Below are 17,540 nucleotides of genomic sequence, written 5' to 3' on the forward strand. Positions count from 1 at the left end.
TCCTCATTTTCCAAGTTCTCCATACCTCTTATTAGCTTCGTTGCTCGTCTCTGCACCCTCTCCAGCAGTTTTATATCCCTCTTTAGTTTGGGAGACCAATGTTGGACACAGTATTCCAAGTGTGGTCTGACCATTGCTCTATAAAGCGGCATTATGACTTTCTCCGATCTGCTCATGATTCCTTTCTTTATCATTCCTAACATTCTGTTCGCTTTCTTTGCCGCTGCCGCACATTGTGCCGACGGCTTCAGGGTCCTATCTATCAGTACACCCAGGTCCCTTTCTTGTTCGCTCTTACCCAGAGTTGCTCCTGACATTCTATACTCGTGTTCCTTATTCTTACTGCCTAAATGCATTACTTTGCATTTCTCCACGTTGAACTTCATCTGCCATTGCTCTGCCCATTTCTCTAACTGATACAAGTCGCTCTGGAGTTCTTCGCTATCTTTCTGCGTTCTGATTGTCCGGCATAGCTTTGTGTCGTCTGTAAACTTAATGATCTCACTGGATATTCCGTCTTCAAGGTCATTGATATAAATGTTAAATAGGATCGGCCCAAGTACCGAGCCCTGGGGCACACCACTAGTCACTTTCTCCCAGTCTGAGAACTTCCCATTTATGCCCACTCTCTGCTTCCTGTTTTCCAGCCATTTGCCTATCCACCTGTGTATATCTCCCTCTATTCCATGGCATTGTAGTTTCCTGAGAAGTCTTTCATGCGGAACTTTGTCGAATGCCTTCTGGAAGTCCAAATATATTATGTCCACCGGCATTCCACTATCAATTTGCTTGTTCACGGTCTCAAAAAATTGAAGCAAATTCGTTAAACATGATTTCCCTTTCCTGAACCCATGTTGACTGGGTTTCAGCAAATCGTGTATATCTAAGTGCCGGACTATGCTATCCTTGATCAGTGCTTCAACCATCTTTCCAGGGACAGACGTAAGGCTCACAGGTCTGTAGTTGCCCGGTTCTCCTCTTGATCCCTTTTTGAAAATTGGCGTGACGTTCGCTATCTTCCAGTCATCTGGTATTTGTCCAGTTCTGATTGTCAGATTGGCGAGTTTTTGCAATAACTCTCCGATTTCAACCTTCAATTCCTTTAAAACTCTCGGGTGAATTCCATCCGGTCCAGGGGATTTGTCACTTTTAAGTTTGTCGATCTGGTAGTATATCTGGTCCAAATCTACTTCAACTGTGGTGAGGATGTCTTCTATTACTCCACTAAACACTTTCACAGTTTCTGGTATTTTTGCGGTATCCTCCTCCGTAAAGACGGACGCAAAGAAGGAATTTAGTTTGTCCGCAATTTGTTTATCTTCCTTAATGTACCCTTTTCTTCCCTGATCGTCCAGGGGTCCCACCGCCTCTTTTGCGGGTTTTTTCCCTTTCACGTATCTAAAGAAGGGCTTGAAGTTTTTGGCCTCTTGCGCTATTTTTTCTTCATAGTCCTTTTTGGCATCCCTCACCGCCCTGTGACATTTCTTCTGATCGTCTTTATGTTTGTTCCATGCTTCGGTTGTTTTCATGTGTTTCCATTTTTTGAAAGAGTCCTTCTTTTCTTGTATGGTTTCCCTCACCTGTCTGGTAAGCCATGCTGGTTCTCCCTTACCCTTTGTTCTCCTTTCTTTGGAGATCCTCGGAATGTATAGGTTTTGTGCTTCTGTGATAGTAGTTTTCAGTAGGGACCATGCCTGCTCTACTGTTTCAAGTTTATCCACCTTTTTTTTGAATCGTTGTTTCACCATGGCTCTCATGCAATCGTATTTGCCCTTTTTAAAGTTAAAGGTTTTGGTTAAGGTTTTGGCACTTTTTCTATTCCCGATGTCAAGCTTAAAGATGATCACATTGTGATCGCTCGTCCCCAGCGGTGCCGTAACTTCTACTTCTTTTGTCGGTCCCGTGAGGCCATTTAGCACCAAGTCCAGGGTGGCGTTGCCTCTTGTCGGCTCTTTTACCATTTGTTCCAGGAAGCAATCCCCTAGCGCCTCCAGGAACTTGACCTCATTGCCGCAGTTGGAGGTTCCTAGTTTCCAGTCTATCCTCGGGAAATTGAAGTCTCCCAATATTATTACATTGCCCATCTTGCATTCTCGTTTGATTTCCTCTATCATTTCAGAGTCAGTTTCATCCGCCTGTCCCGGGGGACGATAGAAAAGGCCAATTTTCGTGTCTGCACTGTTTTGGCCAGGAATCTTGACCCAGAGGGACTCTAGCTTCTCTTTCGTTTCCGTCGTAGCCACTTCAACAGATTCTACTCCTTCCTGAACATATAGGGCAATACCTCCACCTTTCTGCCCTACTCGATCTCTTCTATATAGTTTGTATCCCTGAAGTACTGTGTCCCATTTGTTTTCTTCATTCCACCATGTTTCTGTTATGCCAATGATTTCCAACTTATCATTTCTTGCTATTGTCTCTAGTTCCCCCATTTTGTTTCCTAGACTTCTAGCATTGGTATACATACATTTGAGTTCTCTTCGAGTTACTTTTTTGGACTTTCTGCTCTTTGCTGTCCCTACTGTTTCTTTCACGGTCTCCTTAACCGCTCCAGTGTTGTCTCCCTTATTTGCTGTGCGGTCATCCCCTCCTGTGTCTGAGTTGTCCCTTCCTGCCTTGTCTTCCTTATTTGCTGTGAGTTCGTCCTCTCCTGTGTATGAGTAGTAGCCCATTGATCCTTCATCGGGGCATCCTGTTGTCCGTACCATCGACTGGTGGTCGACTGTCGGCTTTCCCCTATTTATTAGTTTAAAGCCTTCTCGATGGCCCTCTTCAAGTTGCTCGCCAATACTCTTGCTCCTTCCTTGTTGAGGTGTAGTCCGTCCTTTCTGTAGTACTTGCTTTTTCCCCAGAACGCCGTCCAGTTGCGTACGAAGTCAAAGCCTTCTTCTTCGCACCATCGTCTCATCCAGGCGTTAATAGCTTGCAATTCCCCTTGTCTCTTTCCATCCGCTCTTGGTACTGGGAGGATCTCGGAGAAGGCCACCCTCACCTCCCTGATCTTCAGCAATCTTCCAAGTGAGCGGAGCTGGCCCTTCATCTCTTCCCTGTCATACTTCCGTCCGCTCACATCATTTGTTCCCACGTGGATGAGCACAGCAGTATCCTCTCCCCCTGCGCTGTCTATGATCCTGGAGATCCTGTTGGCCACATCCTTGACTCTTGCTCCAGGCAGACAGGTGACGATTCTGTCCTCTCTTCCTCCTGCGGTGTGGCTGTCCACGTGACGTATAATGGAGTCACCTACGATGATCCCCATCTTCTTTATTCGAGGGTTCCTTGGGGGTCGTAAGTCCACGTCTACGGTATAGGGTCAGTCTTCTTCTTCCGGAGCTACTCTTGAATTTGTTTTCGTCTCTTCAGATGGGGGGACCTCTCCCTGTGTTTTCTCTCTTCCTTCTTGTGTGTGGATGTCTCCTACCTCATCTTCGGTTTTTTCTGGATTTGCATGTGTGTCTTCTCTCCTCTCTTCCAGTCCGTCTTTCTGGGTATCCAGGGTACAGCTTTCCAGACCTGGGATTTCTACGTGTTGCTGATGGGCTTCCTCGATGAATCTTTCCAGTTCCACGATCCCTTCGCCGGTGTCGGGCTCCCCTAGCAACTTCTCCTGCATGCAGTTTTCCTCCTTCCTGGCAAGGAGTTCTTCGAGTTCCATCACAGTTCCCTCCAGCAGCCGAACTTGCAGTTTCAGGCTGTCCAGCTCCTCACATCGGCTGCAAATGTATGCCCTAGTCCCCGAGGGGAGGTAGTCATACATACTGCAGCCGGTGCAGAATACTGGAAAGCTCATCTTCTGGCTTCCGTGGGCGCTCATGTCTTGCTCTCCTTCTCAGTTGTGTGTGTCCTGCCCTCTTGATAGCAGTCCTCTTGTTGATCGCTGGTCTTGGTTGTGTTGGTGGTGTTGAGCTGTTTGAGAGTGCTTGTCTCTCGGTGTGCTGTGTGACTAGGTAATAATAACTCTCGCCGCTTCCCCGAGTCCTGTCTCCTCTTCCCTCCGCTTGCTTTTCTGGTGCTCGGCACCAAACGCTGCCCCTCTCTTACCTGAAGCAAATCTTCAGGTTCGCTGCTCTTTCCTCTCTCAAAGCACCGCGTGTGCCGCGTTGGCTCCTCCCCTTTCAAGGGGGAGTCCGGCGCTGGCTCTGACGCGTTGGGGGGGGACGGAGCGAACTCTCGCCGCTTCCCCGAGCCCTGTCTCCTCTTCCCTCCGCTTGCTTTTCTGGTGCTCGGCACCAAACGCTGCCCCTCTCTTACCTGAAGCAAATCTTCAGGTTCGCTGCTATATTGGAATCAATTTATGATATATTTTTTGCACTTGTTGTTTGATTTAAAAATGAATAAAGAATTAAAAAAAAAACAAAAAACAAAAAAGTAATGTTTCAAATAAGTAGATGTTCAATTAAGTAGATGCATTCCCTTTGCACGAAGGCACACAATCAGCCTTGGCCGCCATTGATCTGTGGACATGTCAACAACGCTTTGCTTTACTCAGCCCAAACAAAGACGAGGCACTGTTTAAGGTTTTCAATGTCAGATATCACTGTCTGACAGACACGTTCTTGTATCAGCCCTCAGATCCAGTAGTCAACTGGGTTTAGATCTGGTGAATTTGCAGGCCAGAGGTCTGGACCAATGAAGTCTGGGGTCTTCTGATGTAGCAGTTCTAAAGTGTCCTTTGCTCAATGTGCTAGGGTATTGCACTGTTGGAAGATCGTCAAGAGAACATCCCGGTAGTATGCGCCATTGATCTTAACCCCAAGATCAATGAAGAACAGATCTGTGAATCCGAGTTTTGAGATTTCGACCAAGACCATGATTGATTGGCTGAAGTAGGCGTTTGGCATTAACCTCATGCTTCTGGAATACTGCGTCCAATACTGGTCGCCATACTTCAAGAAGGACATGGCATTACTTGAGAGGGTCCAGAGGAGAGCAAAGAGGATGATAAAGGGTATGGAGAACCTTTCATATGCTGAACGGTTAGACAGGCTGGGGCTCTTTACCCTGGAAAAGCGGAGACTGAGAGGGGACATGATACAGACTTATAAAATCATGAAGGGCATAGAGAAGGTGGAGAGGGGCAGATTCTTTAGACTAGCAGGGACAACTAAAACAAGAGGTCATTCAGAAAAACTGAGAGGAGACAGATTCATAACGAATGCAAGGAAGTTCTTCTTCACTCAGCGGGTGGTAGACACCTGGAACGCGCTTCCCGGAGAGGTGATAAGACAGAGTACAATTCTGGGGTTCAAAAAGGGACTGGATGACTTCATGGAAGCGAAGGGGATAACAGGGTACAAATAGAGGTTTACCTTACAGGACATTGAGCGAATAGGGTATGGACATTTTAGGTTAGGTAGGGAACACTTTCAGGTCATGGACCTGGAGGGCTGCCGCGGGAGCGGACTGCCGGGCGCGATAGACCCCTGGTCTGACCCGGCAGAGGCCATGCTTATGTTCTTATGTTCAGTGTTGTTGAAGGCACATACAGGCGATCATTCTGTGTGTTAATCGGTGGAGCTACTGCAAATATCTTTTCATCTGTAAACCAGATGAAGTTGACTCTGTGTCTTTGTTATATAAAGTTAACTTTTGGGCACGATGCTTTTTAAGACACTTTCATTTCAGATTGTCATAAATTATCCTAACCACAGTTGTCTGGCTTATTTCTGCTTGTCATGCTATTTGGCGAGTTGTTTGGTGTGTTCGTGGAATGTCCTCCTGGCTTAGTTAAAAATCGTGTGCAATGTCAATATGTTCTTGTGTGCGAATCGAATGTAGTCATCCACTGCCCATTGCTCAGATCTTGCGTAGCAGCACCACAAGGCCTTTTTTGTTCCGACTCTTCTGTGGGAATTCTTTCAACAATTATCGACTGCTGAAACCTTTTGGTAGTACCAAGTTCTTTATCAGAATTTGGTCTTCTATAGTGAAAACCATTTTGATACAGAAATTATTTGCAAACTATTGTCTGCTTCTGCGACTAAAGTAGTATTGTGGTGCGGTAGGAAATATTTACAACATTTTACATCAACTTCATTGAGGACACGACGCACTAAATTTCATAAGAATCATTCGAGTTTTGTGGAAGAGACGACAAAAAAACATTTTGGAGTGTTTTTTTTCAGTTCACAATGTATATTAGCACAGTTTCACCTATCATTAATTTATTTATTAACTGCCTTATCATGAGGAGATTCACCCAAAGTGGTTTACAATGCATTGAATAGTAATCAGGTCCTACATAAGAATTGCCGCTGCTGGGTCAGACCAGTGGTCCGCGTCCATGGTGGCCCTTTGGTCAAAGACTAGTGCCCTAATTGAGTCTAGCCTTACCTACGTACGTTCTGGTCCTCAAGTATTTTCCCTATGTGTCCCGGCAGATACCTGGGGCAAGGGAGGGTTAAGTGACTTGCTCAGAATTACAAGGGATTGAACTTGCAACCTGCGCTAACCACTAGGCCATCTCCCGCCTCCTAATTATGCAAGCAGACAAAACACTTACCTTTAGTTCATTTAGATATGGGAGCCAATATTTTTCCATCAGATCAGTCCTGTATTTTTTTGTGAAATAGCCAACATATGATACAAAAGCAGAAGTTAGCAGCACATCTCCACACAGTGTCGTTTCTTGCTGATGGAACATTTGCACAGACTCTGCCCAGCGCACATTTTCTGATGCTAATCCTCCAACAAGCCTACAGCAAGAAAATGTGTGTCAGAAATAACACCTTTAACGGGCACTTTATTTAACATATCTATCATTACAGGAGTGGTTAGGCCTAGGCTGAAACCCCCTTGGCTTGAGGGGCTCATGGGAAAGGCGTTCAGGGCTTGGCAAAAGTCCCCTTCTCCCCTCCTGATTTCGAATAGGGCTCTCACAATACCTGTTAGCAAGTGAAATGACAAGGTTCGTAGCATCAGCTTCTTGCTGGCACTTGATTTTTTCTGCTGTGGCCTTTTCAAATTCTGCTGTTAGTTTGGCCAAGTTTTCATTTAGTACCTGAAAATAACATGATTAATTTATAAAAGATCAATCAAAAGATTTCATTTAGTTCCTACTCTCCTCTTCCTTATAGCTGGTGTTTTCTGTGGATCGTGGCTGATAATGTTGATGGGGAAAAGTTTTGGTTCAGTCACTCATCTGTTCATTTTCAAATTTGGAATCACTGTTATCATTTCATTTTTAAAGGCAATTGGTCAACTGATTTAGGATGTCCCCAAACCTTCTCCTTGTACTTCTAAGTTGAATGTAGGAAGAGAAAATGGCATTTCAGATTTTCACTGGAACATGTTATCAATCTGTGGCTACTGGCACTCTCCTCTTTTAAAAAATCTGTCTGTCTGTTGCAAGATGGAAGTCTCTGATCATCATCACTAGTGTGACAAAGAAACAGTGAGACTTAGCCTCCTTGAATATCTCCCCCACAAGTGATTTCAACCCCACACAAGTGATTTCAACAGCCATAGACTCTCAAGGCAGTGTAAATTACTTTGTAAATCTACCTTTTCCTATTAATATATATATTACATTACATTAGTGTTTATAGATCACTAATATGCCCCCCTCAGTAATCCAAAAATAGAAGGCTCTTGATTTTTAAAAATTTTTTATTTATGTATAAATCATTTCTATTAGTTATCACAAAAGCAAACAAGACAAGCAAGAAATCCAAAATAGTACACAAACTGTAACTACCCACTCCCCACACCACTCTGGAACCCCCTCCCCTCCTCCCTACATAACAATATAACAAATCCCAAGAGTGAGTGCGATATCATGAAACTGTAATCACAGTCTTACATATTCAAAAGGTAACTTCAAGCACGTGGGGTAAGAGTCCCAAAAAGCTTGCCAGGTTTGTCAAAATAGTCTCCACTGTGGGGAGCGCATGGATCTGACTTGAGTGCGCTCTACCTTTAGCAGATCTTCGGACACTATCATCCCAGGGTCCCTCTCCCCGTCCGTGCATATCAGCTTCTCTCCTCCCAGCATATACGGTTCCTTCCTATTATTAATCCCCAAATGCATTACTCTGCATTTCTTTGCATTGAATTTTAGTTGCCAGGCATTAGACCATTCCGCTAACTTTTGCAGATCCTTTTTCATATTTTCCACTTCCTCTTTGGTGTCTACTCTGTTACAAATCTTGGTATCATCTACAAAAAGGCACACTTTTCCTTCTAACCCTTCAGCAATGTCACTCACAAACATATTGAACAGGATTGGCCCCAGCACTGATCCCTGAGGGATTCCACTACTCACCTTTCCTTCCTTCGAGCGACTTCCATTAACCACCACCCTTTGGCGTCTGTCCGACAGCCAGTTTCTGACCCAGTTCACCACTTTGGGTCCTAACTTCAGCCCTTCAAGTTTGTTCAACAGCCTCCTATGAGGAACTGTATCAAAGGCTTTGCTGAAATCTAAGTAAATTACATCTAGCATATGTCCTCGATCCAACTCTCTGGTCACCCAATCAAAAAATTCAATCAGGTTCGTTTGGCACGATTTACCTTTTGTAAAGCCATGTTGCCTCGGATCCTGTAACCCATTAGATTCAAGGAAGTACACTATCCTTTCTTTCAGCAACACTTCCATTATTTTTCCAACAACTGAAGTGAGGCTCACCGGCCTGTAGTTTCCTGCTTCATCCCTGTGACCACTTTTATGAATAGGGACCACATCCGCTCTCCTCCAATCCCCAGGAATCACTCCCGTCTCTAGAGATTTGTTGAACAAGTCTTTAATAGGACTCGCCAGAACCAGTGGCGTACCAAGGGGGGGGCGGTGCGCCCCGGGTGCCAGCCCTAAGAGGGTGTTCCCGGCCTTGCCGTTCAGTCCCCCGCCACCCCCGAAGGACCGCTCGCCCCACTGACCTTCCTGCACCACCTGTGAAGCAGCCCGCAGCAGGATCGCGAAGTCAGCGTCAGCGATCCCGGCGCTGCTTCCTGCGCCGCGATCCCGCCCCTCCTCTGACATCAGAGGAGGGGCGGGACCGTGGCGCAGGAAGCAGCGCAGGGATCGCTGACGCTGACTTTGCGATTCTGCTGCGGCTGCTTCATAGGTGGTGCGGGGAGGCCAGGGGGGCGAGCGGTCCTTCGGGGTGGGTCGGGGCATCAGGCCTTCAGGGTGGGGCGGGCGGGCAGGCAAGCAGGCTTTCAAGGGGGAGCGGGTGACAGGCAGGCAGGCCTTCAAGGGGGGACAGGCCTTCGGGGGGGGGGGGTGCAGACCTTCAGGGGGGGTGCAGGCCTTCGGGGGGGAACAGGCCTTCAAGGGGGGAAAGGCAGGCAGGCCTTCAAGGGGGGGACAGGCCTACAAGGGGGGGGGGGACAGGCCTTCAAGGGGGGGTGCAGGCCTTCAAGGGGGGGTGCAGGCCTTCAAGGGGGAGACAGGCCTTCAAGGGGGGAAAGGCAGGGAGGCCTTCAAGGGGGGGACAGGCCTACAAGGGGGGGACAGGCCTACAAGGGGGTGGGACAGGCCTTCAAGGGGGGGGGCAGGCCTTCAAGGGGGAGACAGGCCTTCAAGGGGGGGAAAGGCAGGCAGGCAGGCTTTAAAGGGGGACAGGCCTACAAGGGGGGGACAGGCCTACAAGGGGGTGGGACAGGCCTTCAAGGGGGAGGGGACAGGCCTTCGGGGGGGGGTGCAGACCTTCAAGGGAGTGCAGGCCTTCGGGGGGGGTGCAGGCCTTCAAGGGGGTGCAGGCCTTCAAGGGGGGGAAAGGCAGGCAGGCAGGCCTTCAAGGGGGGGACAGGCCTACAAGGGGGGGAGAAGCTACAAGGGGGTGGGACAGGCCTTCGGGGGGGGTGCAGACCTTCAAGGGAGTGCAGGCCTTCAAGGGGGGGTGCAGGCCTTCGAGGGGGGGTGCAGGCCTTCAAGGGGGTGCAGGCCTTCAAGGGGGGACAGGCCTTCAAGGGGGGGAAAGGCAGGCAGGCAGGCCTTCAAGGGGGGACAGACCTACAAGGGGGGGGAGAAGCTACAAGGGGGTGGGACAGGCCTTCAAGTGGGGGACAGGCCTTCGGGGGGTGCAGACCTTCAAGGGGGGGACAGGCAGGCAGGCCTTCAAGGGGGGGACAGGCCTACAAGGGGATGGGACAGGCCTTCAAGGGGGGGTGCAGGCCTTCAAGGGGGGACAGGCAGACCTTTAAGGGGGGACAGGCCTTTGGGGGGGACCATGATTTAGAAGTACACGGAGGGAAGGGGGTGTTCAAAGAGACGTGCATATGCCAAACTTTGGGGGGGGGGGGAAGAAATAATGGGTCTGAAAATAGAGGAGAGGGAGAGAGATGATGGACCATGGGATTTAGGGAGGGAAGGAACAGAAAGGGAGAGAAATTGGACACAAGGGATGGTGTGGAGGAGGGATAGAGATACTGGATAGGAGGGTAATTAGGAAAAGAAAGGGAGAGACGGTGGACTCTGGGATGGTGGGGAAGGAGGGAGAGATGCCGGATGAAAGGGTATTTAAGAAAAGGTGGATCTGTGGAGGGAGATGAAAAAAGGAAAGATACCAGACTTCCTGGGAAGGGAAGGGAAATGGAAAGGGAGGACAGAGTTGGCAGATGGATGGTTAGCATGCAGAAAGAAGGAGACCCTGGCAAGCAAGTTATCAGAAGAAAACCAGAGCCTTGGACCAACAAGATTTGAAATATAACCAGACAACAAAAGGTAGAAAAATTAATTTTATTTTCTGTTTTGTGAATATAATATGTCAGATTTGAAATGTGTATCCTGCCAGAGCTGGTGTTGGACTGCAAACGTGAGCTAGGATTTAACAGAGAGAGGAAAAGTCCTTTTTGTTTCTTTATTTTATTTACACCACAGCGCCAGTGTGGTTAGGAGAAGCCAAGGGGGGTGAAAAAGCTATAAAACCCACCAGGAGTTTTGAAAAAAATCACCCAACTGGGCAGGAAAATCGAATTGAAAAACCAATTCAATAGGGCTGAATCGAATCAAAATTTTTTTTCCTGTATCTGGCAGCATTAGTTTGCTCTACTGTCTTAGACTTTAGGACCTGGGATTGGGGAGAGATGGCATCCTCAGTACTTTATAATGCAAGTGAAACGAGGATTTGGTCAGACTTTTGAAGGGTCTGCAGAAAAAAAATATTGTATAGGCCGGGGACATGAGACAGCAGGAAATGGGAACTTTTCTTCCTTCTATTTTTGTGAATGGAAAGGCTGAGGATGTCAGAGAGTTCAGTTAAAATATGTGCTTTATAAGAAAATATAATAATGTGTTTTATAAAGTTTATAGCATAGCTGGCCTACCCAGTGAGGTGTTCCTAGTGGTGATGGTGGCAGCTTGTCAATGTGTTGAGAGGAAGAGGTGGTCTGGGAAATTCTGCTGAGCAAACTCCGGGCCCATTTCCACCCCCCAGTTAGTCCACTCCACTCAACTGGTTCACACACTGAGTGGATCTTTGGGTGTTGTTTTGGGATCTCTTCCAGTGGTTTATCTCCTTCTGGTCCAAGGAAGGAAACTTTGTTATCCTTAGCATTGACCTACAGAATATGTTTGTAACAGCGCTGCTTGTGTGGCATTAGGCTATGTAGTGATCGAAAGAAAAAAACAGACCTTTGCACATTTTTGCACTATATGGTGGGTGTATGAGGAGATTCACATTTCCTGCACAGCTAAGTCCTTATGAAGTTACCTTGTTCTTTCTGTATTTGACATCTAGCAAGGTCTCTGTTTGAAAGGAAAGATCTAAACTTAAAAATGAAGTGGCCAGAAGTTATGGTAAAAGCAGATAGTGTAGCTGGTTTTAAGAAAGATTTGGACAAATTCCTGGAGGAAAAGTCCATAATCTGTTATTAAGACATGGGGGAAGTGTCTGCTTGCCCTGGATCGGTAGCATGGAATGTTGCTACTCTTTGGGTTTTGACCAGGTACTAGTGACCTGGATTGGCTACCATGAGAATGGGCTACTGGGCATGATGGACCATTGGTCTGACCCAGTTAGGCTATTCTTATGTTATGTTCTCATCTGTAGGGGCCTTTGTATTCACTTCTTATTTTAATGTATTTTTTTTCTGGGAACTTATCAGTGTTTTTTATAATGGGAACAAAAATGGAAGAGAATTAATGTGTGTGGGATGAGGGGGTAACTAATTTCTTCAGCTAAATAATTCAATCCACTTCAAACAGACATAGGAGAACTCACGCACCATTCACACACCCTCCAACCAAAAACGTCAAAAGAAAAAAACTGTTCGACAACCTCCTAACACTCGACCCCCAACTCTACAACCTATTAATCTCGACCACAAACTACAAAACCTTCAAAAAAGAAATAAAAACCCTTCTATTCAAAAAAACACATAAAACCGAACTAACACAATCAGAACTGCCCAAGCATCACCTGCAACTACTCCATATGTACTTCTGATGTCATGACAATTCAGACATAATTTATGTTATGTTATGTTTGGAATATAAGAAAATTTTCACTGCCTGTTTCTATTCTGACCATTTATTCTGTTTCATGGTCATTACAAAAAATATTTTTTTACATAGGGGGGGGGGGGGGGGTGTCAAAAAATGATGGGCCCCGGGTGCCACATACCCTAGGTACGCCACTGGCCAGAACCTCTCTGAGCTCCCTTAGTATCCTGGGATGGATCCCGTCACTTTATCCACCTTCAGTTTTTCAAGTTGCTCATAAACACTCTCCTCCGTGAATGGCGCAGAAACTACTTCATTTTCTCGTGTAACTTTGCCAGACAATCTCGGTCCTTCTCCAGGATTTTCTTCTGTGAACACAGAACAGAAGTATTTGTTTAGCACATTTGCTTTTTCCTCATCACTCTCCACATATCGGTTCCCAACATCTTTTAGTTTAGCAATTCCTTTTTTCATCTTCCTCCTTTCACTAATATATCTGAAAAAATTTTTGTCTCCCTTTTTTACATTTTTAGCCATTTGTTCTTCTGCCTGTGCTTTTGCCAGACGTCTCTCTCTCTTGGCTTCTTTCAGTTTCACCCTGTAGTCCTTTCTGTACTCCTCTTCTAGGGTTTTTTTTTATATTTCACGAACGCCTTAATTCCTAAGGCTAGGGCTTCAAATTGTCTCTTGAAGGCAATGTCTACCTTGCAGTCCTGCATATCCTTCAATATCACACCTCCTTCACTGGGCAAGGAAGTTTGTTTGGTAACCTGTGCTACCAGCGAATCTACCTTTGGCTGAACAAACAGCTGTTGGAAATTCAAAGCCATAGAAAAAAGCTTTATCATAGACTCAGTCATTCGCAAGGACTATTCTGGCGACTCCCAGTGGTCAGTGATAAGCTTTGTGATGTCAGGATGCGAGAGAACAACTGTGGTCAGTGTAATTGAGATGCTCATAACAGAGCATTGGGATGTAGTTTCAATACCCACAGCAAATTAGAAATTATGCCCAGGAATGTGGCTGTCTTGAACAGCCAACACACCATGGGGTCTTCCCTCTAGTCTAGGGCCACTACCGCTTCTTGATTTTTGGTCTCACGCAGAGAATAGGACTCTGTCAGGGAAAATACATCCTGGGACAAAAGGGGCATGGAATCTGACTTTCCATCCTCCCTCTTGATGTCACACTGAACATCCTGGTCCAGTTCTGGGTCCTTGCCTGGAGGAAAAGTCCATAGTCTGTTATTAAGACATGGGGGAAGCCTCTGCTTGCCCTAGATCGGTAGCATGTAATGTTGCTACTCTTTGGGTTTTGGCAAAGTACTAGTGACCTAGATTGGCCTCCGTGAGAACGGGCTACTGGGCTTGATGAAAAAATGGTCTGACCCAATAAGGCTATTCTTATGTGGTGCTTGCTGGAGACTGTTCCCTAGCACTATCACTACCGCCTCACCTAACACAAACACTGAAGACCCCTGGCAGTTTAGATAGGCACATCAGGCTCACAAAATCCGGGGTGAAGCCTTACAATGGGTGTCTCAAGGACTCCACCTGGGCTCTGCAGGGTTCACACATCTGCACTTAGCCAAATCTCTTTTTGAGGGCTCTGGAAAGAGTCTCTTCCCCTGGGATTGATCCCCAGCACTGGAGGACCCAGAGGAGGCTGAGTCTCCTACGTGCCCCTCCCCTACGTGCCCTGCAGCATGCGGAAAACAGACGCTCCTTGGCTGACCGTCCAGCACAAACCTGGCATGATATAGGGGTAGAAAGGTCCCCTATCAATTTTAAGCAAAATCAAGGGCTTTTGAGGCAGATGGAGGCTTTAAAAAAAAAAAGATTGTTTAAAATTCAAGATGGCTGAAAGATGGGGAAAGGGTTATAATTTCTACTTTAATGGATTATAAGTATAAGAATGTCAAGTGCTATATATTTTATTGTAATGTTTTAATATTAATCACTTGTTTTGTCAGTTTTAAAATGAATAAAGAATTTTGAAGAAAAAAAAGATGGCTGCTGCCAGCAATTTTGTGCCAAAAATGACTTGTGGGGGTTCTCCTGAAGTTAAAAAATTAAGGGGAGAGGGGTTTTGGAGGAGGAGGACCCTAACTCTGGCCCCAGAAAACTTCAAAATTCAATCTTTCAGACCCCTCTGATTTTCCCCATTGGCTATAATAACCTTACTCACTGTGCCATCTGGTGCTTGCCTGCCTCAGCTTAGAAGTGCAGCTGGAACAAATGGAGAACAACTCTGGCTCACAGGTTCACTCTATGAACTTGGTCTTCAGGTTGCTAGTCAGACCGATGCTGGAATGAGCCTCAACCCCTAGAAAATCTCATGTCACAACAGGGGGAGACCATTCAGCCAGCCCAGTATTAAGCCTGGCCTAGCCGGGACAGAGCCAAACAGCCTGTATGTAAACTCCTCATAAATCAGGGATGCGAGCAGCTCTTCAGGGGATGGCCCCCGAGCTCCAAAATTATTACAGCAGGATGGCTAGCCAGGTGTCCCCGAGGGCAGATCCTGCTAGCAGCAGACTTCCACTGCGTGAGTCTACATCTTCTTCCAGGCAGAGGTCCCAACAAGTGAGAACCTCTGGGCACTGAGCCTCAAACGTAAAACAACAGAACCGCCACCCCCCCCATCCCCACCCCTGAAAATAATAAAACTGCAGGGCAGATCAGAAACACATCTGAGCAAGTTGCTTGCAGAAGGAAAAACTAAGAGAGCAGGAATACCAGGCTGGGAAGGAGGCAGAGATGAAAAGATGACTGACATCATTCTGCAACCAACTTGCAGGTTCAGATGGATAACCCTAGCGTTCAGACTACTAGACTCATTGCACTAGAAAATATACTTATGAAACTAAAATGAAAGATCTCAATACATATGTATACTTTGGAGGAAAGGAGAGGGAAGATAAGATAGAAACATTTAAATACCTACATGACATAAATGCACATGAATCAAGACTCTTTCATTTGGGAAAGGAAGCTCTGGATTGAGAGGGCATAGGATGAAGTTAAGAGGTGATAGGCTCAGGAGTAATCTAAGGAAATTCTTTTTTACAGAAAGGGAGGTAGATGCGTGGAAGAGTCTCCCAAAAGAGGTAATGGAGACAAAGACTGTCTGAATTCAAGAAAGCGTGCGACAGGTACATGGGATCTGGATAGTGAAGTTGGGCAAACTGGATGGGCCGTTTGGCCTTTATCTGCTGTGATGTTCTATCCCATTTCAGTTGCCTTCTTCTGTACTGACTCCATCCTTTTTATATCTTTTTGAAAGTGAGGTTTCCAGAATTGTACACAATATTCTAAATGAGGTCTCACTAGAGGTATCAGTACCTCTTCACTAGAGGCATCAGTACCTCTTCTTATGCACCCAAGCTTCATTCAGCTTTTGCCATCGCCTTTTCAACCTTGGTCACCTTAAAATCATAAGGAGGATCATGAGAATCAGGAAGGAGTGAGCTCTTAACCGCAAAACACCACGCCTCTAAGTAGTAGAATGCTTTCACTTCTGTGTGTCAAGCGTAACATCTGGAACTATCCAGACTTTTTTCCATTAAAAATACACAGGTCTTGGATTCAGCTTTTATTAATTATGCATTGATTGATAGGAGCATCTGCTAAATATTTTACTTTTATAACTGCAGCGATCCACACATGCGGCAGAATAGTGCAATTGCCCACCTAACATAGATGTCATTACCAAGCAAAACAAATGTGCATGTGTATGGTCCCTTTTGCTGGATAAAAAGCGCAATTTTCCTGCAACTAACATTTGCATCTTATTAGCTTCCTGCATGCTGTGGAATATTTTCTTGCTAATCACATGGCTTTCTGCATCGGGCCCCAAGCATGATGATTTTCATCTCTTTCCCCTAACACAAGAGACAAATAGCAAGGATGTGGTGCTGCTCTTGAATTCATTGCATCAACAGCAGCCAGGTCTGTGTGGCCGCTTATCAACGTTTCAACATGGTTCCTCCTGCTTATTCTTTGTCCTCTCCCAGAAGGACAGAAGAAGCTTGGGTGCCTCAATTTGTCTTGCTGACTGGAGCTGTACAGTCAAAGGAAAGATGTGACCATTGGGCCAGCATGGTCTGTGGCCTTAAATAGAGACTAAATGCTGGCTCAATAGGCTTGTCTCTCCTTCTGCTACCCAGAAGAGAACTAATGAATGTCTTTTAATTTAGAACTTTGTATCTCCTTTGGTTTCAGCTGCAAACCTCAAGCCCCCACTTCCACAGACTAATAGATTTGCAGTTCATTTGGGACTCATGTTCATTTAGTTTGTTTAAAGGAATTTTAACCCCAAATACCCCTTTTTTCAAAAGATGAGTATACATTCCTAGGAGACGTTGCATAACACAACATCATATAAAGAGAATGTCAGCTGACAGGAGTGAGCAACCCAGTCGAATTGATTTGCTTGTACTGCTTCCCTTGTATGCAAATATGCAAGTTTGCAAATTCCTTGTGGAAATCCTGCAAACCCATCTGAGTTCTGGCCCTCAAGCACCATGATTGCCCATCCCTGGGCTAGAATAACCTAAAATGCTTTGTACTAAGTAGTGCTCAGCAAAGTTCCCCTGGAATGTGGACTGTTCATTTTATTGCCACCATCTGTCAGAACCTACTGTCTTGGCAGGAGTCAGCCACTAAGTATAGTGGGATGCAAACACATTCACTGAGCTCAACATTGTCCTCTCACTGGTGGCTCACTGGTAGAGCCGACGCCTCTGCACCCGGAGGTTGTGAGATAAAATCCCAGTGCTGCTCCTTGTGACCCTGGGCAAGTCACTTAATCCTCCAGTGCTCAGCTTTCAATGCTAAAGGCAGTATAGCACAGTTACTTACCGTAACAGGTGTTATCCAGGGACAGCAGGCATATATTCTCACATGTGGGTGACGTCATCTACGGAGCCCCGATGCGGAAGCATTTTCAAGCAAACTTGATTGAAGATTTAAGTTTGCTCTGCTGCTCCACGCATGCGTGCCTTCCTGCTCCACTAGGGGGTGCATCCCCTCGTGGTCTCCAGTTCACTTAACTAGCCAAGAAGCCAACCTCGGGGAGGTGGGTGGGTTGTGAGAATATATGCCTGCTGTCCCTGGATAACACCTGTTACGGTAAGTAACTGTGCTTTATCCCAGGA

At 46.2% G+C, this 17,540-nt stretch overlaps 1 protein-coding gene across 2 annotated transcripts in view; it reads right to left on the minus strand.

Annotated features, from left to right (window-relative positions):
- The window catches only part of DNAH17 (dynein axonemal heavy chain 17), a 954,442-nt gene that overhangs the window by 147,074 nt on the left and 789,828 nt on the right, over window positions 1-17,540 (minus strand). For both annotated transcript variants that reach the window (XM_033960179.1, XM_033960181.1), the window contains 2 exons: window positions 6,885-7,000; window positions 6,503-6,695 (listed from right to left, as the gene is read on the minus strand). In XM_033960179.1, the coding sequence (XP_033816070.1) occupies window positions 6,503-6,695; window positions 6,885-7,000 (309 nt within the window). The remainder of the gene's footprint in view (window positions 1-6,502; window positions 6,696-6,884; window positions 7,001-17,540) is intronic.

This window comes from Geotrypetes seraphini, chromosome 10 (genome assembly GCF_902459505.1).
Source record: "Geotrypetes seraphini chromosome 10, aGeoSer1.1, whole genome shotgun sequence".
Classification (NCBI taxonomy): domain Eukaryota; kingdom Metazoa; phylum Chordata; class Amphibia; order Gymnophiona; family Dermophiidae; genus Geotrypetes; species Geotrypetes seraphini.